General features: G+C 37.6%; 1 protein-coding gene across 3 annotated transcripts in view; it reads right to left on the bottom strand.

Annotated features, from left to right (window-relative positions):
• Positions 1-1582: 1582 nt before the first annotated feature.
• The window catches only part of BRCA2 (BRCA2 DNA repair associated), a 72408-nt gene continuing 51230 nt past the window's right edge, over positions 1583-22760 (bottom strand). For 2 of the 3 annotated variants that reach the window (XM_027835256.1, XM_027835257.1), the window contains 11 exons: positions 20321-20491; positions 19452-19809; positions 18725-18880; positions 17799-17943; positions 13422-13543; positions 8277-8478; positions 7899-8062; positions 7663-7801; positions 6067-6311; positions 4800-4940; positions 1583-2378 (listed from right to left, as the gene is read on the bottom strand). In XM_027835256.1, coding sequence (XP_027691057.1) covers positions 1965-2378; positions 4800-4940; positions 6067-6311; positions 7663-7801; positions 7899-8062; positions 8277-8478; positions 13422-13543; positions 17799-17943; positions 18725-18880; positions 19452-19809; positions 20321-20491 — 2257 coding nt within the window. In that variant the 3' untranslated portion in view covers positions 1583-1964. The remainder of the gene's footprint in view (positions 2379-4799; positions 4941-6066; positions 6312-7662; positions 7802-7898; positions 8063-8276; positions 8479-13421; positions 13544-17798; positions 17944-18724; positions 18881-19451; positions 19810-20320; positions 20492-22760) is intronic. The other variant, XM_027835258.1, reaches the window with a different exon arrangement.

Raw genomic sequence — 22760 nt, forward strand, 5'->3', positions numbered from 1 at the left:
ACACACACACACACACACACACACACACACACACACACACACACACAATCCCACCTCCTTCTAACTTTTCCAAAGTGACTCCACTAGTCAATTTCCTGACCTACAGTTTCCCATCACCAAATGCCTGTTAGAAATCTGGAACCGGCTATCATTTGGGCACCCTAACTTCAACATGTCCAAAACTGAACTCATGTTTTCCCAAACCTCCTTCTTCTGAACTTTCCCATTACTATTAAAGTGTACCAACATCCTCTTCCAGTCAGGCAGGAGTACAGCCTAGTTGTCATCAACTCCTCCTTTACACTCAGCCCACATATCTAACCTGTTGTCCAATCTTGTCATTTCTGCCATCACTTCTCTTGTGTACGTCCCCTTCTCTCCACTCACACAGTTGCCATCTTGTCCAGGCCCTTATCACCGCACATCTGGACAAATGCAATAACCTTATGGCTGGTCTCCCTGACTTAAGTCTCTCCACTGCAGCCCACCCTCCCTCTACTCAGCTGCCAAAGAATAAGCCAGGTGCAACTTCCTACTTCCCACCCTACCTAATAAACTCCAGTGTATATTATCTTTAGGATCAAATATAAAATCTGCTGTTTGGTTTTTATCGTCTTTCACAAGCTGGCCCTTCCTACCTTTCCTTTATTTTTTGGTTTATTTTTTTAGGCAATTGGGGTTAAGTGACTTGCCCAAGGTCATACCTTTCCATTATTCTTATACTTCACTTCCCTTCCATTTACTCTGTGTGTGTGTCGATTATTTGTATATAATTCTTTGCATGTTATCTCCCCCATTAGAATGTGAGTTCCTTGAGGGCAGGAACCGTGTTTTTGCCTTTCTCTGTATCCTTGATGGTCACCACAATGCTTGACACATAGTAAGCACTTACTGATAATGGTACTATTTTTTAAAAAAAACTTCCGGTTTAGTAATAAATTTTTTAAAAATTTGAATTGGGGGGGGGCTTTTTGGTGAAGCAATAGGGGTTAAGTGACTTGCCCAGAGTCACACAGCTAGTAAGAGTCAAGTGTCTGAGGCTAGATATGAACTCAGGTCCTGACTCCACGACTGGTACTCTATTCACTGCGCCACCTAATTGCCCCTTAAAAAATTTGAATTTTTAATTTAAGCAACTGAGTATTAATTTTTGTTATTACAATTAAACTTCAATTGACAGAAGGATTAAGCTGAGTATGCTATTGTCATCTTTGCAGTCTGAATACTGATGAATAAATATTCATAAGGAAAACCCTGTTGTAACACTAGCATGCTTCAAAATTCAACAACAGAAACTAGATGGTTTAAAAACAACTATAATTCCCTCTGTAGTAGAATAGATGCATGCATCAAAGAAATGATTGCTAAGCAGTTAACGTTTCTCAAAATGAATAATGGGAACTTAAGCCATCATAGGCTAAAAAAAAAAATGGCCCTTACCTATAAAAAGAGGTTTATTAAATAGGTCTTATCCAATAGCACAATGTAAAATAAAAAGTATAAAAAACATGTAAATAATGAAAAATTACAACCATTTTAATATAAAGCATGTTTCCCCATTGAGTAAATATATACATCATTATGAATATTTACAGGATCTTGAAAATAAGACAAATTTTTTCTCCCATTCTATACATTATTATATTTAAAATGGAAAAAGAATACCTATATACAAGTACAAACTATACAAGTCTTTACAAAACAGAATTGAAAATGAAAGATTCTGCACTGCTTCCTGTCATTTTTGTTTTTGTCACCTTGAGCTTTTCTGATAAAACTGTGATTTCATTTTTCTCTTACCTAGTAATCTTAGTCTCTTCAATACTGGTTTGAGAAATAGCTCCCACTTCTATCACAGTTTTAGAACAGTCTTTTTTCAGTACACAGTGTTCCCCTGAACCACTGTGTTCTCTGCTGGTGGATCCATCAATAATATTTTTATTAATCAAGTTATTTACTTAATTTTATTCAGGTGAATTAGACAAAAGGGCTTGTGTATTTATCAATGCCAATTCTTCATCTGCAATCAAATCATTTTCCACCATACTCGTTCCACTTAATGTTTTTAATGTTGTCATTTGAGGAGAGTTCAGTGTAATTTCCTTTATAGGTTTGCTTTGGTTCTTGCCACAGCTCCGTGGTGGCTGAAATGCTTTCTGCGCAGCTGGAGAAACAAATGTACAGATTGGGCTAATTGGTGGAGGTAAAGGCAGTCTACTGAAGAAATCCAATGATCTCCTCTTCTTGCAGATTCTGGGGTCATCCATTTTTCTGTCTCCTTTACAGTCTGATGTTGGGGTTATTTTGACTGAGTTGGTGGTAAGACCAGAATTCCCTTCAGGACAGTGATGACTTGGTTCGCTACGAGAAGTGGATATCTAATAGAAGGCAAAAATCCAACAAAGAAAAAATAACCCTAGATAAAATAAATGCTTATATAAGTCAGATTATTTAATAACAGTAAATATTAAGTAATTTTTCTTTTTTCAGAAGGAAATATTTTAGAGCAAATGAGTTTTAAAATAACAGAAAAAGGACAAAGGCAGATCAGGGGAGAAAAAAGGTGAAAATTTACAGGCTTCAAGACAACAGACTAACAAAAAATAATGAAGACAGGTATATTCAAACAACCATAACATTGTCTTGAATTTTAATTCTAGAAACAATTACTACAACGTAAAATTCTAAATAAAACTGTAGTACATACAATAAGGGATGCTACTCCTAATGAAAAAGCCATTCTTTAAAATAATCTAGCTGAGAAGAACTTAAAATAGGAACTGCCATACAAAGTGTCACTTGACTCTACGGCACCCTTAACAAGTGCTTACCACTTTGCCTCTGTTTGAGGACCTTAAGTGACAAGAAACTTCCCACCTCACTAGGCAGGCACTTGGATATTTAGTTATGAAGTTTCCATATACTCAAAAATTTACTGCTACTATTTATCTTTTAATTCCAGTTCTTTTGACTGGAGCCATGCAGAATTAATCTAAAAATCCGCTTCCACATGGCAACCTTTCAAATATTTCAAGATAATTAATATTCTCCTTTTCTGTACCCACTTTCCCCCAATATTTTATTCTTCAGGTTCATCTCCAGCTCCTTTAATGGAGTTCCATATAGCATAGTGCCACTCTCCTCTCCAGCTGAGTAATAATTTTTGAAACAAACAAACAAACAAACAAAAAACCAAACCCATTGAGAATCAAACAAATATTTCAATATGGGGCCTAACCAGGGCAGAGAATAAAGGTTACTCACTATACTTCTACCGATAACACAAAGTTGACTCAATGAACTCTCAGTTAAATTTTTAAGATCTTTAGATCATTTTCATCTGAACTTATGTTTGACCACAACTGCCCCTTCCTGTCCTTGCACACTTAATTTTTTTGAACCTATATCTAAGAACCATGTGTAGAGACCCCCTAAATTTCAATCATTTGCAGTCTGACTTATAATTCTAGTCAAAATATTTTTGTATGGGGGCAGCTAGATGGTGCAGTGGATAGAGCACCAGCCCTGAAGTCAGGAAGACCTGAGTTCAAATCCGGCCTCAAGACCAAACACTTGACACATACTAGCTGTGTGACCCTGGGCAAATCACTTAACCCCAACTGCCTTAAAAAAAAAAATCAAATCAAATCAAATTGTATCCTAATCAATCATGGAAATCTGTCAAATGTTAGCTACTGCTCCTAGCTTCATTTCATCTACAAATCTGACAAGCATGTCAAATATAATCCACAAGCCCACAGAACCCTGTGACACTCTCACTAGATACCTGTTCCTAGGTCTACATCAGTTCATTCAATGACATTCTTTGGGTATGGTTAGTCAACCAATCAAAGAACTTCTAAATCCATTTAAACATGCTGATGTGTTTACACTTCTTCATCTTGTTCCCAAAGATGCCTTGATTTGGGGCAGTTAGGTGGCGCAGTGGATAGAGCACCAGCCCTGGAGTCAGGAGGACCTGAGTTCAAATCCAGCCTCAAACACTTGACACTTACTAGTTGTGTGATCCTGGGCAAGTCACTTAACCCCAAATGCCTCACCAAAAAGGAAAAAAAAAAGGCACAAAGATACCTTGACAGGTTCTATCCAATGCTTTGCTAATACCCAGGAATAATCACAGCGGTAAGAAGAGCCTAGAATTCTATAGCACTTTAAGGTTTGTAAAGTGCTTCACAGAACTTGATCTCTTTTAATCCTCATATGAACCTTGTACAATTGGTACTATTATTAGACCTACTTTACAAATGAGGAAACAGGTTGGGAGAGCCCAACAGCTACTGTCTGAGGCGGGATCGGAACAAAGTCTTCCTGCCTTCAACATCTGAACTCTGTCTACTACACCAGCATTTCCCTGACCGACCAGTATAGTAACTGTGTTAAAAATAATTTCAATTATTCTAAGATTGTAACATGTCTCCTTGATGAAATGTAAGCTCCTTGAGGGAAGGAACTATTTTGTTGTTGTCTTTTCTATCCCCAACATTTCAGGGCCCAGCATAGTCCCTGGCACACCGTAGGATCTTAAAAAATGTTCAACTTCTAAGCTGAATCCTGGAATTAGAGATTCACAAAGTTTACAAAGCCAAACTACAAAAAATGTTTTTGTGGTTGTTGTTGCTAAACAGTAAAATACCCCACATTCCATATTTCTTTTGCCTGATATCGTACATGACTAGCATTCGTAATTCCTCCTTAAATCACACTGAAATAAATGTTTGCATCTATTACTAAACATCACATGGTCAGTTTGCACATACTCTTAACTCACATCAACTTACCACAAGGCCCAGGTCAAGTCTTGCTTGAGGAGAGGGTGAGTCTAAATTATGTTCTTTGACTGCACTGGGCAGTTTGGAATTATGTGTGTTGAGCAGATGAGTAAGTTTACTTTCTGCATCACTGCAAAACCAGTCAATATTCTAAAATGACAAATTTTTAAAAACTTAATGAACTGGAAACCACCATAACAGATTTATAAATTTAGAGGTGGAAAGAGTCCTAAGAGGTGATCTATCTAAGCCCACCTCTTCACAATCCATGTTTCAAGGTGTGTTTAGAAGCTGGAATCAAAGGATAAGGTGAGAAAGCAGGGACTGAGGAAATGGTGACGTGCCTAAGAACACTAAGACATACTTCAACATTTAACAGGGCCTGCCCCCAGCACAGGCCAGTGTTGGTAGACCTGAAGCCCAAGGTAATCAGGTGTGGGAGGGAAAGAGACAGACAAAAATCCACTCGTTACTCCTTCAACTAAATGGTAGAGGCCTGCCTTCCTTCATTTAGATAATACAAAAGAATCTGACACAGATTTAGGCAAAATATACTCCTAATGTACTAGTACAACAAGAATAATTTTCCCATTCTCCCATAAAGAACTACTTATATCAAAATATCTGGGCAAACAGCATACACTATTGGAGGTGAATCTTAAACATAAACACATAGTTTATATATAGTCTTCAACAATTTATAGCTAACTTACGCAGAAGGCACCATAGTGATTTGTTGTTGCTGTGCAGCTTCAGTTGTGTCTGACTCTTTGTGATCCCACTTGGGGTTTTCTTGGCAGAGATACTGGAGTGGTTTTGCCATTTCCTTCTCCAGCTCATTTTACAGATGAGGAAACTGAGGCAAACAGGGTTAAGTGACTTGCCCAGAATCACACAGCTAGTAAGTTTCTGAGCCTGGATTTAAACTCAGCCCTTCTTGACTCCAGGGTCAGTGCTCCATCCACTAAATCACAGCTTCCACCATAGTGATGGTCGAATTGAATTCAACCCCAGATGGCTCTTGAGCTTATGAGTTATTCTGAATTTCTGGTGTTTTAACATATGTAGTTCCTTCACTGGTGTGCATCTCCTGTCTCCCTTCCCATCTTTCCCTTAACTAAGTCAAGCGATGTAAAAGCCACTTTTTTCTTCCTTAGCACTGTTTCATGCCTGACGGATTTGAACATCTAACTTTCATCAAAAAAAAAACAAACAAACAGTCTCTTGCTATTTTTGCTACTTTAAGACCTAAGGTTATGATAAGAAGCAATTTTACCTCAACAGAACTTTTCAACTTGTTGAATGTCTCTTGAAAATGACTCTCCTTTGGGCTGGTAGAAAACAAAGAAAATTCTCCAGCAAATAAGGTGGGAATTCCTGATCTGGACTCTGCTCTCCACTGAAGGTTGCTTGCAGCTATCAATGTATGCAGTTTAATAACATCTTCATTAAGGTCTATCCAAAACTTTACTGCTAATAAATTATAGTATTCATCTGACAAGTACACCAAAGATGCAACACCTGGAATTTTTTTTTTAAAAAGAAAGAGTAAATATATTTACCACGTATACAGGAGAACAAATTCAGAAATGCTGACAAATACAAATGTGCCCACTCATTTTAAGCATATCTTAATGATAAAAACAAAACTCAAGCAAATTAATTTGGAAAAATTTCAGGAGTTTCTTAAATGATCTATCCCCAACGAGTGACTAAGAATTCTATATCAATCAAGGTCACAGACACTGTGACTCTAACAATAATACTGCTAATATTTTATAGCACTCTGAGCTTTGCAAGCCACTAACCACAGCTCATTTGATCCTCACAGCACCCCTTAAATAAGTGCTATTAATATCCCATTTTATGACTGGTTAAGTGACTTGCCCAGGGTCACAGAGCTGGTGTTTAATGCAGGATTCTAACACAGGTCTTCCTGACTCTGACTCTAACTCCAGGGCTCTATTTACTACACCCCGTAGCTTAAGGATGGAATTAAACAATCATGTAATTATATTATCAGCCCCACTTGGACATGTGGGTATCCAAATGAATGGGAATGGGAAGCAATGGGAAGAGATCAAGAAAATCATTAAGACCAAATTACTTCCGTGAATGAGATATACAATTTGAATGGGTTCCTGTTACGTAAACGACAAAATGTTTTAAAGATCAAGAAGAAATTACTTGTCTTGGCATATTAATTTGGTGTGGTTTATTTTTCTTACTAATATTGGCTTTACAGGCTACTCAGTTTAGTACAGTACTGAAGCCTGTAATATGTACTAACAGTTTCCTTCAATCCTTTATAATTAATTTTGTTGTTGTTTTGTTGTTTCAGTCATGTCTGACTCTTCATGACCCCATTTAGGGACTTCTTGGCAAAAATACTGGAATGGCTTGCTATTTCCTTCTCTGGCTCATTTTACAGATGAGGAACCAAGGCAAACAAGGTTAAATGACTTGCCCACGGTCACACAGTTAGAAGTATATGAGTGGGATTTGAACCCATGAAGATTAATCTTCCTGATTCCAAGTCCAGTGCTCTATCCATTGTATCACCTGTAATTCACAGGAGTCAGGTAATATTTATAACAATAAAAAGTTACGAGATTAAAATAAATATAAAATTACCACTACTCAGCAGCGATGAAATTCAGAACCCACAAATAAAAAATGCCACATTTAATCTGGTAGGGATCTAGGCAGCTCTCTTTAAGCCTATATGGATCTATCTGTATTGGTGGCAGGATTTTCCCCTCCCAGGTTCCCTATATTGACAAAATCACAGGTCCAGGCTCCATCTCTAATAGCAAAACTGATAACCTCCCATACCTTTCTGTCTACCTTTCCCAGCAAGCATGTAGAATACCTGGTTTTTTGGTGATAAAAACCACAAACCCTATTATGTCTACTTCCGCACAAGGAGGCTGAAAGGATGGATCCGCTAACTTGCTCAATGGCAGTGCTTCCCTTGGTTGATAAACTTGGAATAGAATTTCATGAGAGACCTACAAAAAATATTTTTAAACATTCAGCTTCCATAGGTTTCATAAAACTAGTATAAATTTATTGCTATTGTAAAGATGACAGTCAACAGTTTTGTACCGGCAGCTGCTGATATTGAGTTTTCTTTGTTGCTGTTAATCGGATACGAGCTCTGTCAGATTTGCTTTTAGATGGTGATGTTGCCAGGTGGTAGATTCTGTATCGATTTCCCTCCTTTAGTAGGGAATATATATCTGATAATGGACGCCAGATGCTCAATATAACTATTTAAAAATAACATTTTAAAGTCAAGAACTGAGTTATATGAACTAACTTATACTAATATTAATATAATTATATTAATTATATAAACAATTCAATTCACACACCAAATTTTCCATCTTGCATTTATAATTACTTAATCATAAAACAGTTATTATGTAGCTTAAAGAAACTAATGAAAAACAATCAACTCATTTACGTACTCTCAATACTGACCCGAATCTTTTTCTTGTTTCTCATAGTTGACGACTCGTAACTTCCAAACCATAGTCACATCTCTTTTGGACAATCCTTGTTCCTCCAGTTCAGCAGCTGCTATAGCCTTTCTGAATTCTGACTGGAGCTGCGCTTGTTTTTTATCATTCAACATCTGCCTGTGATTATTCAAAGCTCTTAACTGCTCTTTACTGAAACAGCCCTGTGACCACAAAGAAAACTTCTTGTGTATATATACATTTTAAAATGATGACCAATAAAATATTTAGAATAATTTTAAAATACTTGTGTTTTGCAACCAATAGAGAAGACACTGGTTAGAGACTAAAATGCACTGAAAATTATCAAGTATATCTTTTTTATAAAGTGGGTAAATCCTAAGATCACTACATGATATAATAACAACATAATTATTTGGGAAATTAACATCCTTTGAATCAATAAACTGTTATATTCTCTCAATATTTGTAAAGTCTGGGTTTGAACCTTGCCCCTAAGACTTAGTAGCTGTGACTTGTAAGCAAATCATAAACTTGCAGAGCCTCAATGTTCTTATTTGTGAAGTGAAGATACAAACTACAGTAGCAACCTCACAGGTCAAATGAGAAAATATATATAATTTACATAATCTACTTTGTAAACCCTGAAGTATTTTATAAATGTTACCTGTTATTATGTTAACATCTCAAGTACAGTTTAGTACACTATGATGCTTTCCACCCTATCCCAGACTGCTTGTCTGAAGTGCATTGTAATAATTCTCATGTGGGAAATCACAATAGCACCTTACCCTAATACAAGACAAAATTTGCCTGAAACTTTAGCCATGACTTCTGAAAGGCTTCCAAGCACTGATTTAAATATATTGCAGCAATAATTTCTTAAACCCTGCGTTTACTGAGAGATAGTATTAGATGACACTGCTAACTTACAAATCTCCTCTACTATAACTGCAATTTATTAGGGAATAGGGTAGCTTAAAATTCAATGTGTCACAAAGTTCTTTCTGATTAAAGAGAAAATCCCTACTTCCGGAAATATTACTTCTTAAAGTAGGAATTTTCTAAAATTGCATATTTGGTGCTTTTCTCTTCCCAGAGTCAGGGCATGACTAAAAAATAGTAATATTTTTGTCAGGTTATTTTACATAAAGGTAACTTATTGTTCCTATGAATAGCTACTTTTACAGCCATTACATTATTATGAGGATCAGTTGAAAGAACTGGGGATGTTTAGTTCAGGGAAGTCTCCGGAAGACAAGATATCTGTCTTCAAATATATGAATATATGACTATGTGGAAGACGAATTAAGACATGTTTGGTTTGGCTCCAGAGAGTTTAACAAAAAGCAATGGATATCAGTTGCAAAAAGGTAAACATACTAGCATGACCACTACTGCTATTAATATTAAAGCAGCATTTATATAGTGTTTTAAGGTTTACAAAATATTTTACAAATATCATCTCATTTTATCCTCACAACAACCCTGGGAGGCAGATGTTGTTACTGTCCCCTTTTTACAAATGAAGAAAATTGGTGTCAGGATAAATTTCCTAAAAATTAGAGCTATCCACAAGTAGTCTGGCTGCCTTAAAAGGTGAGGAATCCAGTATTCCTCAGCAGGGATTTTTTTTCAGGTATGGATTAAGTCAAATACCTGTTAAGATAAATTGTTCCTTTCAACTCTAAATTTTGTGATTATGTTTTAATTTAGGGCAGCTAGGTGGCACAGTGGATAGAATACAGTGCCATGATCTAGCCTCAGACACTAATCAGCTGTGTGACCCTGGACAAGTCATTTAACCTTGTTTGCCTCAGTTTCCTCATTTATAAAAATTAGCTGGAGAAGGAAATGGAAAACAACTCTAGTATCTCTGCCAAAAAAACAAACAAAAAAAAAAAAACCCCAAAAAACAAATGAGGTCAAGAAGAGTTGGACATGACTGAAAAATGACTAAACAACAATGTTTTATTTTAAGCAAAGCCATTTTAAAGATCCTTAGGGGATGTTTTATCCTGTCACATCTGGGTCCTGCAGCCTTTTCTGTCAGATTTGTGTCTTCCAGACTACAGGCCATTCACCTATAGTTGGTAGCAAACAGCAGGTACCAGACAATGTCCCCTCATCGTTCTCTGGATGTAGCCTGTGCTTGGTTCCAGTCAACCTCCTCTTTGGGACCCTCTCGAGGCAGGGACAACTCTATGCCTCTTGCCAGCAGGAAGCAGTTTCAGAAGCCAAGACCTTCAACCCTTACCCCAAAAGAATTTGGGTCCCATTTATTTGAGGAGGGAATGATGAGGATGGGATCTAGACCCCAAAAAGGAAAAACCCTGGACTTTCCCAAAGGTCAAATCTCTGGTGTTAGCCTGAGGCTGATAATCACATCAACTGGCCTTTCATTGTGGCTACACCCAATCTCCCAATTCTCTGTTACCCTTAACCTAGCCTAGCCCTCCATTGTCTTACCTCCCTATGACCCCAGGCCATTTCCCACCCTTAATCCTAGCTAGGCTCCACTTGCCCTTGTCCACTGATCCAGGTCCCAGGCTTTTTCTGTTCACCCCAGCTCCTAGATCCCTTCCACTGTCTTTCAGTACATCTTGTCTCTATTAAGGTGCTCAGATTCTTAAAATCTAGCCAATAGCTCACTAATGTTCAGACTCCTTAACAGTCTGGCCAATATGGCGGATGTTCTAATAAACCTTTTCTTGGGCAGGAAAAAAAAAAGATTCTTAGGATCTTTCTACAGGTGAAGAAACTGAAGCTCAGGGAAATTAAGTGATATATCCAAAGTCACATGGTAAGTTAGTGGCACTGTCCAGACTATGGCCTTTTGACTCACAACATGGGCTCCTTTTCAGTCTTTTTTAATTTTATGAACAATACACAGGCAAACTTCAAGAATTTTGGTGAGATGTTTTTGTTAAGTTTAAAAATTTTAATTAAAAATTTAAATTTAAAAATCAAGTACAGTTAAAATTATTTTAAATATGATTTCTACAAAACATGTCACACCTAATTCAGTGAAAGTAATAATACTTTCTTGAGAGGAGGGACAAATTGTTTTCAACAAAGTCAGAATTTATACTTTCAGCCCTTGTATCAGTACACTTTCCAAAATGGACTCACTTCTGACCAGGAAAAACCCCATAGAGATTGAACAGAGGCAAATGAAGTAATATTGGCAATTTACTTAGCAATAAATAGTGAAGTAGAAAAAAACCAATGATTGGCAGTCCAGAAGGAAAGCTGGGCTCTAATCTCTGCTCTGCCTCTAGCTGTGTGACCATGAGCAGGTCACAATAGAGAATGGCCTCAGTTGTTTCATAACCTATGGTCTGATTAGGAAAAACAGTGAGCTTTGGCAACTGATTGACTATGTGGGATGAAGAGAAGTAGCCAAAGATTATGCTGAGATTATGAATCTAAGAGACCTGAAAGATGATGGTGCTTGGGAGAGAAACAAGGAAATTTGAAAGAAAGAAAGGTTTTGGGGAAAGATAATGGGTTTAGTTTTGGATATACTGAGTTTGAAATGCATATGGGACATCTAGTTTAAAAAGTTCAATGGGCAATTGGAAGTGGAGCTTAATGAGTGTGCATGCCCGTGGCTGTATATGAGAAAGCTAAACCCACTGGAGCTGATAAGATCACCATGAGAAAATGTGGAAGGAGAAGAATAGAGACCCTAGAATAGAAACTCCTACCACAATTAGGAGTCATGATATGTATGGTGAGGCAGCAAAGAAGAATGAGGAGGGAGACCACTAGGATGTGAACCAAGAGAGAGGTAGCCCCATTAATACCCAGAGGAGGCAGTATTTAGGAGGAGTGAGAGAAGGTGTGATTCAGAATGCAACCTGCTGTAGAAGAGAGGAGATGGGATCAAGTGAACTTGAAGAGGAGCTAGCCTTAGCAAGCAGAAAAGTGTTTGGTCACCAACTGGGAGAAAGGAGGAGTAGGACATTATGCTGAGGAGTTCTGAAATAAAGAGAAGAGGATAAGAGAGTGTTCACACTGAACAGCTTCAATTTTCTTGGTAAAGTAAGAATCAAGGTGAGGGGGAGGGATAGGGGAAAGACTGGGAAGAACATGAAAAGTCTTCATTGCTGCCATAAGGGCCCAGCTGAGGTTGAATAACATGAATTTTTAATGTACTTAGTCAGCATGGTTGTGAAACTTCTTCAGCTGTTCTCAGTAGCTCAAGCAGGAGTGAAGAAGGAAGGGTACCAGGAATAATCCAGGGCTGAGGTTTGGCAAGATGTGAGTGGACAAGGACTTGGAGAGCAGCAGAGGACAGTGTAGAGTTGAAATCTTTAACTAGTAGATTGAGATTAGAGAGATTAGATTAAAGGTAAGCAAAGTCAGGGCAGGGGTATTCTTGAACAAGTGCTGAGGGTTGGACAGCCTGGAGATTTCAGTAACCATGAAGAATGGGTTCAGGAGGGGTGAGGTATAGGCAGAGGTAGAGTAGGAGGTTATGGTCAGATAAGGGAAATGACTCAGTTTCTAATTAGGAAAGTTGAACAACTGAGGGTAATGTTAAAGTGGAACAAAGCAGTAGGTTGTGGGATTCAAGATGGCTGAAGAATAGGGGTGCCTAAGGGGTTTGAGATAGTATCTCTATAAATATTAAAGTACAAAGTAAACATCAGTACAAAGGCAAGAGTTAGAGGAAAAGAAGATGGTGATGGAGGTATTTCTTGAGAAAAAAAGAATGACTTGAGGGTAAGTATACTACAGCCACCATAATTTGGATTGGATGGAAAATTTTGATTGAGCTGAGGTCAAAAGAAGAAAGATGAATAAGATCTATAAGGAAAACCTAAAGCAAATGAAATTAAGGGAAAATTTATGTATAAAGTATCTGTAGGGTTGCTATCTAAGAGCATGGTCATCGACAGTTCTCATCCGCCAGCTATCCTTCCACCTTTAATCCTTGGCAGCCAGTCCCCGAATTTTAGCTTCTGACTGCTACCTAATTCAAGAAATTAGATCATCTTTCTTAGACTCCCCAGGGGGCACCATATATTCAATTACTATTTTAATGCATGAGGGAATGGAATTGATGCAGTTTTCTAAAGTGCCCAATGTTCCCATCTTAGATGCTAGAGTAATTGGGCTTATCATTTAAATCACTCACCTCAATGTAAGCTGGATCTGGTGCATTCTTAACTGCTTCATAAAGGTCTGCGCCATCCTGCAAAGCACGAACCTGCTGTCTTGTTAAAATACGTGATAGGCCAGGCTGTATTGCACTGTTTTCTTTTAAAAAAGATAAATAAAATTAAAATGTCAGTAATGTACATATATTTATTTACAACTTTTAAAAATAAATTGTAAACTAGTGAACCAAGTGACATATTGAATATTCTAAAAGCTATATATACAAAAACCAGAAAGTAATTCTATATTAAGATTACAACTACTCCTCTAATAAAACCAAACTGGCCATCTCATTCATTTGATAGTAATACATTTTCTATAGAATAAAAAGTAAAGAATTCACTTATGTAAGTGTACTCAAAATAACAATGATCTAATGAGATGTTTTAAACCAATGATATCTCTGTTTTTTTCTCTAAGATGTACAAATTAGTATTATAGGAAAAGGTTAAGTGTTAAACAAAATCTTCAAACAAATAAAAAAAGTAGATCTACATATGGTGGAAAAATTCACCTGCTGCTTCTTATTATTGCTGACTGGATATATAAACCGGAGAAAAATATGGATGTGGAGATTAAAAAGCTGTACAAATGAAAAATGTAAGGAAAAGCTAAAGAAACTATAAGTTGACAATAGAGGAACAGTTATCAAATAATCTCTCCCAGAGTCCTCTGCCCTTCAGAAGCTGTAGTTTGGGGGTAAAGGGATAAGGACAGAAGAGGATCATTAAAAGTGAGTAAGGGGGCAAGCCAGGTGGCATAGTGGATAGAACATTGGCCCTGAAGTCAGGAGGACCTGAGTTCAAATCCAGCCTCCTCTGACCAAACACTTGACACTTACTAGCTGTGTAACCCTGGGCAAGTCATTTAACCCCCAACTGCCTTAAAAAAAAAAAGTGAGTGAGAAAGAACACAAAGAAATATTCTGTAAAAACTCTAACCAGAACTGCAGTAAAGACTATGGAATGGACACAGGCTGCCAGCATGGCTGAAAGGCCTATTAAAAGAACTGAAAGAGAGGAGATGTTCAGAAAAGGTGGGCCCTGAGGAAAAAGAATGGAAAAAAAATCAAACAAACCAGAATTCAAAATTCAAGATATGTTAAAGTCAAAAGATGGACAAACACATAATAAATTGACTATCAAAAGCTACTGACCTGGAAAATAGCATGGAAAGAGAATCTAAGAGTCACTGGGCTCCCATAGAGTGATGAAACAAAAAACTTGAGTATCAAATTTCAAGACAATCCAATGATTGTTTGTTAAACTACTCTATGCTAGGCATTGTGCTAAGTGGATGGGATACAAGGAAAAAACAAAAAAACAGTTCCTGTCCTCAAAGGAGCTTATATTCTATTAGGAAAATGGACAGAGCACTGGACATAGTATTGACAGTGATGAGGGAAAAAACAGAGAGGGAAGAGAAGGGAAGAAGCATTGATATGGCACCTACTATGTAACAAGCACTTTTACAAGTGTTATCTCATTTGATTCTTACAACTGGGAGGTAGGTGCTATTATTGTTCCCATTTCACAGTTGAGGAAACTCGGGCTAAGTGACTTGCCCCAGGTCACATGGCTAGTTAACTGTGAGACCAAATCAGAACTTGCATCTTCCTAACTCCAGCCCCAGTACTCTATTCACTGTGCCACCAGTTGCCTCTAAAAACAGCAAAAAGAATCAATAAAACTAAAAAATTTGTAAAAAAAAAAATATTCACAGGATCATAAAATCAGAGCTAGGACAGACCTCCTCATTTTTGCAGATGACAAACTGAGGCCCAGAGATAGCAAGTGACTTGCCTATGGCCACAAGGAAGTGGCAGAGTCAGGATTTGAATTCAAACCTTCTAACTCCAAATTCAACACTCTTTCCGCTGCACTTTTTCCTGGTCCTCTCCACACTTCAGAAGGAAGAGGAGTAGTGAAACAGGGCCTCCCATTTGAGGCCCTTGTGCCTTCCCATGTGCCTTCCATCTTCTTTTTTTTAAAATAGTATTTTAGTTTTTCCCCAATTACATGTAAAATTTTAAAAAATTGTTTTTTAAATTTTGAGTTCCAAATTCTCTCCCTCCCTCCCCTCTCTGAGATAAGTAATACAATGTAGGTTATACATGTGCATAAATACATAAAACATATTCCATATTAGTCATTTTGTGGAAGACAGAAAGAGAGAAGAGAGGAAGGAAGAAAGAACGAATTCAGACTCCATCACTTCTTTCTCTGGAGGTGGATAGCACTTTTCAACTTGAGTCATTTAGAATTGTCTTGGATCGTTATATTGCTGAGAATAACTAAGTCATTCACAGCTGTTCATCATACAATAGCGCTGTTACTGTGTGCAATGTTCTCCTGATTCTGTTCCCTTCACTCTGCATCAGTTCATATAAGTCTTTCAAGTTGTTCTGAAATCATCCTGCTTATCATTTCTTATAATGTGCCTTCCATCTTTTCATGTGCTTGTCTCCAGCCTGATTTCCAGCCTCCTCTGGGATAGAGTAATGTCGCTTTCACTTAACAAAAATCATTCTCACACCTGGCCATACCCTACACATCCCAGGGAATCCGAACCACTGTAGGTCATCATCCAAACGCCATCCCTTTCAACTACTCTCCTTCCCCAAAGACCACTCATTCCCTCCACTGTATCCTTTGGAATGAATGTTCCACAGGCAACATCCTTCCCTTCACCCTCAATCTTTTCTTCTTTCACTCTTTCCCTCTTATAGCTATCGCTGAAACCTGGCTCCCCATTGATGACGTGGTGTCCTGGGCCACTTTTTTCCAATACTGGCTGCACCTCCACTCATTCCCTTCGGCTCTCTAGTAGAGACAGTGGGGTTGAAATAAAACTCCGTGCTCCCCATTGCCACTTTAGGTTCCTCCTTTACCTCCATCACTCTGTAACTTCTCATTTGAGGTTCATGCAATCCATATCTACCACTTAATCAAAATCTGATAGCTAGACCTCAAGGTTACTCTCCTTTCTCAATGAGTTGGGCACAAGCCTCACAGCTTTCTCTCCTCCCCACCTCATACCTTCAAACTTAGGGACTTCAGCATACATACTGACTCTGCCTCATACTAACCACTCAGTTCCTCAACCTACTCACTTCCCATGAGGTATTCCTCCACCCCACCTCAGGCACACACAAAGATGCTCATACCTTTGATATTGCCATCACCCGCAAATGTACCACCTCCGATGTTTAAAAATTCCCAGCCCCCCTTATCCTGGCCATGATCTATTAGCTTTCTACCTCTCCTTCTGCCTTCACTTAAACCCTACTCTTTGTCCGTACCATGAACTTCAATCCCTCAATCTCTAGGTTTTCACTCAGGCCATTTCCCCTGCACTAGTCACTCTCTCCTCTTTTCCCCATATTCACCCCTTGGTGAAGCAGCTCAACTCTAAACACACTGTCCTCTTCTTTTGAGTCTCAAGCGCTCTTAATATTTCATTGATCACACCCTGATGAACCTCAGCCTTGGATCATTTCCACTATTTACAGCCTTCTACATGTACTGCTGAAATGAAGTTGAAGAAAATCACGCACCTCTCTCAAGGTCTACTACAACTTTGTTACAAAACCTCAACTGTGCCCTCACTGCTACTAGGCAATTCTACAATACCTACTTTTCAAATCACTATCCCACCCTCCACAGTGGCTCTTCCAAACCTTTTCATCCTTCCTCAAACCTCCCACAATTTCCCCTCTCCCCCACCATCAGCTGAGAACCTTGCCTCATATTTTACAGAAGTCAGAGGAAGCCACTGGAATTTTCTGAGCAAGGAAGTGACATGTCAGACCTATGTTTTAAGGACATCACTCTGGCAATTAGTAAATTCACAAATCCCACACAAATATGACAATTTTGAACTAGCTCACTTAAAGTTTTACGTAGCTAAAGAAGAAGGGAAAACTAACTAGAATACTAAGCACAAATGGGGCAGCTAGATGGAGCACTGGATAGAGCGCTGGCCCTAGAGTCAGGAAGACCTGAATTCAAATCCGACCTCAGACAGTTCCTAGTTGTATGACACTGGGCAAGTCACTGAACCCTGTATGCCTCATTTTCCTCATCTGTAAAATGAGCCAGAGAAGGAAATGGCAAACCACTCCAGCATCTTTGCCAAGTAAACAACAAAATGGGGTCAAGAAGAGTTGGACATGACTGAAAACAACCAAACACCAACAAGTATAAATAGACGGACCAATTCCAAACTGGTAGAAAAACTTATAAACCCTTCCAATAACATCAAGAGAAATTGTCCAATTACCAATATTAAAATTTAAAACTCCCAATAAGTAATATATTTATATCAGTAAGTAAAATTCTGAAATAATCTTCACCTTCGTTTTTCTCAAATTCTGCTTGTATTTTTGTAAGTAAGGCTTCCAGTTTTTTTTGCTGACATTCTGCATGTTTTAAGGCTTCCTTTTCTTCTGCTCGTTCATTACGGAATATATATAATCCAGATACCGTCTTCTCCATCCACTGGAATGTTTTACATAAGATATCTACATTTAATTTTTTAAATCCAGCTTCTATACATTCTATCGTATTTCTAAGAAAAGTTGAAAGTTATCAGGTAGGGACAGTCTATATTATGGAAATGGCAGGAGACTTTTGTTTAGTGAAGATGTATAAATAAATGGCTGATCTTCATATTTGGGGATTCCATACTTGTAAATCTGCCTACTTCTAAAATTTATTTGTATCCCCCAAAATCAATACTAGCTGTTCTTTTGCAAACGTGATGTGCATGTTCCTATTTGAGGTCAAACAAGGCATTGCTTTGCATTCTTCAGTTTTCATACTATAAATAAGAACTCTTTCCAAGGTCTATTTAGTGCCATGTTTTTTCACATCTTTGTGTTTTTTTTTGTTTGTGATTTCGCTGTTTAAAATGATCCCCAAGAATAGTGCTTAAATACTGTCCAGCATTTTCTGGCTAGATGTGTCTTACAGAGAAAATATGTGAGTTAGATAAGCTTTGTTCAGGCATGAGTTATGGTGCTGTTAGCCATGAGTTCAGTGTTCATGAATCAACAATACAATCCAGAAAGTGGTGAAGTAAATGTTGTGACCAAAGGCTCACAAGGAACCTAACCCTGTATTTCCCCTAGAAGCAATGGTTTGGCATTTGCTAATTCAGTGTTCATGGTGACTTTATAGACCATAATTTCCATGAATGATGAGACTTGCCTGCATTTCTGTGTGCAGCATGAAGAATGTTTAAATGAATTCAATGGGAAGCAGTCAGCTTGTGTCATACCTGGGTAGGATAAACTCTTTGAATAACTACATCAACACAGGCAACATTTCCGCCTTCGCCGAAGAGTGATGATAAAGGCAGTGGAAAAGGTCTGGGATCTGAAAAGAAGCCCAGTTTGGCATACCAACAAGCAGGTCGAGTGCTGTTAGCTGAAAGCTGGATAAATTAAATGTGAATAAATTAAAAGTTCTCAAAACAAAAGAAACTGATTATAATTGTTCTCTTCTTTTTTTTGCCTATACTCAATTTTTCAAAATAAACATTGCACTTGTGTTACTTTATATAATTAGAAGTGCAAAAGGGGTGCTCCATCATGGCCTTGTTGGACCAGCTCCTTGGTTGTCTACTTCCATTGGAGTAGAAGCTATAATGAGGTAGGACAATAGGGAGGAAGCTGGTAAGATGGCAGCAAGGGGAGAACTGAACCAGAACATCTGATCCAAAATTTGCTAGTGCTTTCCTTGTTACAACTGAATTTTAAATAGGACAGTTGATAGATAGTTGAAATAGGAAATACTTTTTACTTTCCCAAAAGTTTGAAAAAGAATCTTAAATTAAAAGTTATTTTTCCACTCAGCTTATCGAACAAAACAACTTCTACTTTTGAGTAGGTTTTCATTAAATAAAACTTATCAACATTAGAACTAAAAGCTCAACAATGTAGAACTTCTCCTTAGTTAAATTTTACCAATAACTTTTTAAAAATCAAGAAAAAGATTTTCTTTACCTTTAACATAAGAGATGCTGGAGCTTCAAGAGGTGTGCATGCCTCCTGAGAGCCTATCAGTTCTGCTCCATGGGTTATAATCTTCTGACCGACAGTCAATTTACCCCTGTGTAAGAGAGCTAAGAGGGGAGTGTCTAACAGTGCCTTGATTGCATACCATCCATCTGTAACTTCTATAATTGCTGATTCTTTTTTGGTGTCCCCATTACTGTTTTTACTGTTGGCAGTTATAGATGTATTTGTGCCTGATGAAATTATTTCAGAAACACAAAGCACCAGTGTTTTTGCAGCTGTTTCATCTCTTTCCATTATCTTTTTAAGGGCTGATCTTCTGCTCTTATCAATTTCTATGTCATATCTAAAAAGATACAATATTAAAAAGCACAAGTTTTATATTTGGTGAACTAGAAAGTCATGAGGGAAAAATAATCACCCTACAATGAAGAAATAAAACATACCCTACAGAAACACTATTAGGAATGATAAATTTAGCTTTCACACTAAATTTGGTAATTCATATTTTAACCATATAAACATAAATATGAGTAAAAATTATACAAATTTAAAACAGTACTGCTACTATACAGAGTCATTAGCATTGGAAAATGATTTGCTCGATTAGACATCCATATTCTTTTGGCATTTCAAAAGGAAGGGATTTTATAATAACTTTGAATTTTATATCATGTGATGATTGTCATTAGTGGAAAGAAAGACAATGACAGGCAATGACTCTCAAAGGCAGGAAGAGAATGAGCTGTTGTGCTACCCAATATATGTACCAAGGAAAATCTAAGTGCTGCCTTCTCTAGCATGTACCGTTCAAAATACCAATCTCTATATCATCAACACTACTGCTTTATATTTACCTGTATTTCAGTTGCAGAAGTACCCGTTCTGGAGTTAAGCACCTGCTAGCAAATTCCTTAGGAAAGGTAAATTCCATAGCTGCCAGTTTCCATATAATCCATCTATAGTGGTTATATACCCAGGTTTTAGTAATAAGTTTTGGATCAACACCAGGAGTATCACACAGAGCCCTGCATGTAAAATGGATTAAAAAATAAAAAGAGATAATGATTTACCTGTACTAAAAATACAATACAAAACAAAAAAAATCCTATTGTATATTTGTAATATAGAAATAATTTAAATTCAGAAATTATTTAGCACCAGAATACTGAGCTAATAACCATTTTATTTAAGCAATATAACTATTTTGAGTAATATTCTTATTGTTGAAACTTTGGAAGTATGAAACCAGTAATGAAGATAACGGGCCCTGGCCATAGAGAATCACGAGGTTCTGGGAGTCATAGGTTCAAGGTCAAGTAAAAAGAAGATTGGGCCAAGGCAGGCAGAGATAAGAACTGACTCAATGAGAACTATGACTAGTCCAGGGTGTCAAAACCACTAAGAAAAGTGGTGTAACAATCACCACTTAAGACAAATCCAGTTAATAAACACGAAATGTGTGGGATCCAATGATCATATGACACGGTCAGGCTTTTTTTTTTTAAATAATAAATTTATTTATTTTTTTGTTTTCAACATTTACTTCCACAAGATTTTGAGTTCCAAATTTTTACCCCATCTCGCCCCTCCCCCCACCCCCAAGATGGCATGGATTCTGAATACCCCTTCCCCTAGTCTGCCTTCCCTTCTATCTCTACCCCCCTTCTCTTATTGCCTTCCCCTTCTATTTTCCTGTAAGACAGGATGGATTTCTGTACCCCATTTCCTGTATTTCTTATTTCCCAGTTGCATGTGAAAACATTTGTTTTAAACATGTGTTTTTAAAACTTTGGGGTCCAAATTTTCTCCCTTCCTCCCTTCCCACCCACCCTCATTGATAAGGCAAGCAACTAAATATAGGTTATATGTGTGCAGTTATGCAAAACACTTCCATAGTAGACATGCTGTGAAAAACTAATTCTATTTCCCTTAATCCTATCCCACCCCCCCCATTTATTCTTTCTTTTGACCCTGTCCCTCCTCAGAAGTATTTGTTTCTGATTACTGCCTTTCCCAATCTGCCCTACTCTCTATCATCTCCTTACTCTCTTGTCCCCTTCCCCCCCTATTTTCCTGTAGGTTAAGACAAATTTCCATACCCAATTGAGTGTGTATGTTATACCCTCCTTAAGTCAAATCCTACGAGAACAAGATTCATTCATTTCCTCTCACCTTCCCCCGGTTCCCCTCCACTGTAAGAGCCTTTTCTTTACTGTTTTTTTGTGAGATAATTTACTCCGTTCTACCTCTCCCTTTCTCCTTCTAGTATAAGCCTCTCTCACTCCTTAATTTTATTCTCCAGATATGACCCCTTCATCTTTAACTCACCCTGTGCCCTCTATCTATCCACCTATGTATATGTACATATAATTTTTTTCCCTCCAACTACCCTAATACTGACAAAGATCTCATGAGATACAAATATCATCTTTCCATGCAGGAATATAAACAGTTCAACATTAATAAGTCTCTTATAATTTCTCTTTCCTGTTTACCTCTTCATGTTCCACTTGAGTCTTGTATTTGACAGTCAAATTTTCTATTCAGTTCTGGTCTGTTCATCAAGAATTCTTGCAAAGTCTTCTATTTCACTGAATAACTATTTTTCCCCCTGTAGGATTATACTCAGTTTTGCTGGGTAGGTGATTCTTGGTTGTAATCCTATTTCCTTTGCCCTCCAGAACATTATATTCCATGCCCTGCGGTCCCTTAATGTAGAAGCTGCTAAATCTTGTGTTATCCTGATCGTGTTTCCACAATACTTGAATTGTTTCTTTCTCGCTGCTTGTAATATTTTCTCCTTGGCCTGGGAACTCTGGAATTTGGCTACAATATTCCTAGGAGTTTTCCTTTGGGGATCTCTTCCAGGAGGAGATCGATGGATTCTTTCAATTTCTATTTTGCCCTCTGGTTCTAAAATATCAGGGCAGTTTTCCTTGATAATTTCTTGGAAGATGATGTCTAGGCTCTTTTTCTGATCATGGCTTTCACATACTCCAATAATTTTTAAATTCTCTCGCCTGGATCTATTTTCCAGGTCAGTTGTTTTTCCAATGAGATATTTCACATTGTTTTCTAACTTTTCATTCTTCTGGACTTGTTTCACAGTGTCTTGATTTCTTATAAAGTCACTAGCTTCCAATTGCTGTATTCTAATTTTTAAGGAAGTATTTTCTTCAGTAAGCTTTTGGATTTCCTTTTCAGGGCATTCTTCTAATCATTGGCTTTTTGGACCTCTTTTGCCATTTGGGTTAGGCTACTTTTTAAGGTGTTATTTTCTTCAGTATTGTTTTG

Source organism: Vombatus ursinus, unplaced genomic scaffold (genome assembly GCF_900497805.2).
Source record: "Vombatus ursinus unplaced genomic scaffold, bare-nosed wombat genome assembly UNPS02014813.1, whole genome shotgun sequence".
In the NCBI taxonomy this organism is placed as follows: domain Eukaryota; kingdom Metazoa; phylum Chordata; class Mammalia; order Diprotodontia; family Vombatidae; genus Vombatus; species Vombatus ursinus.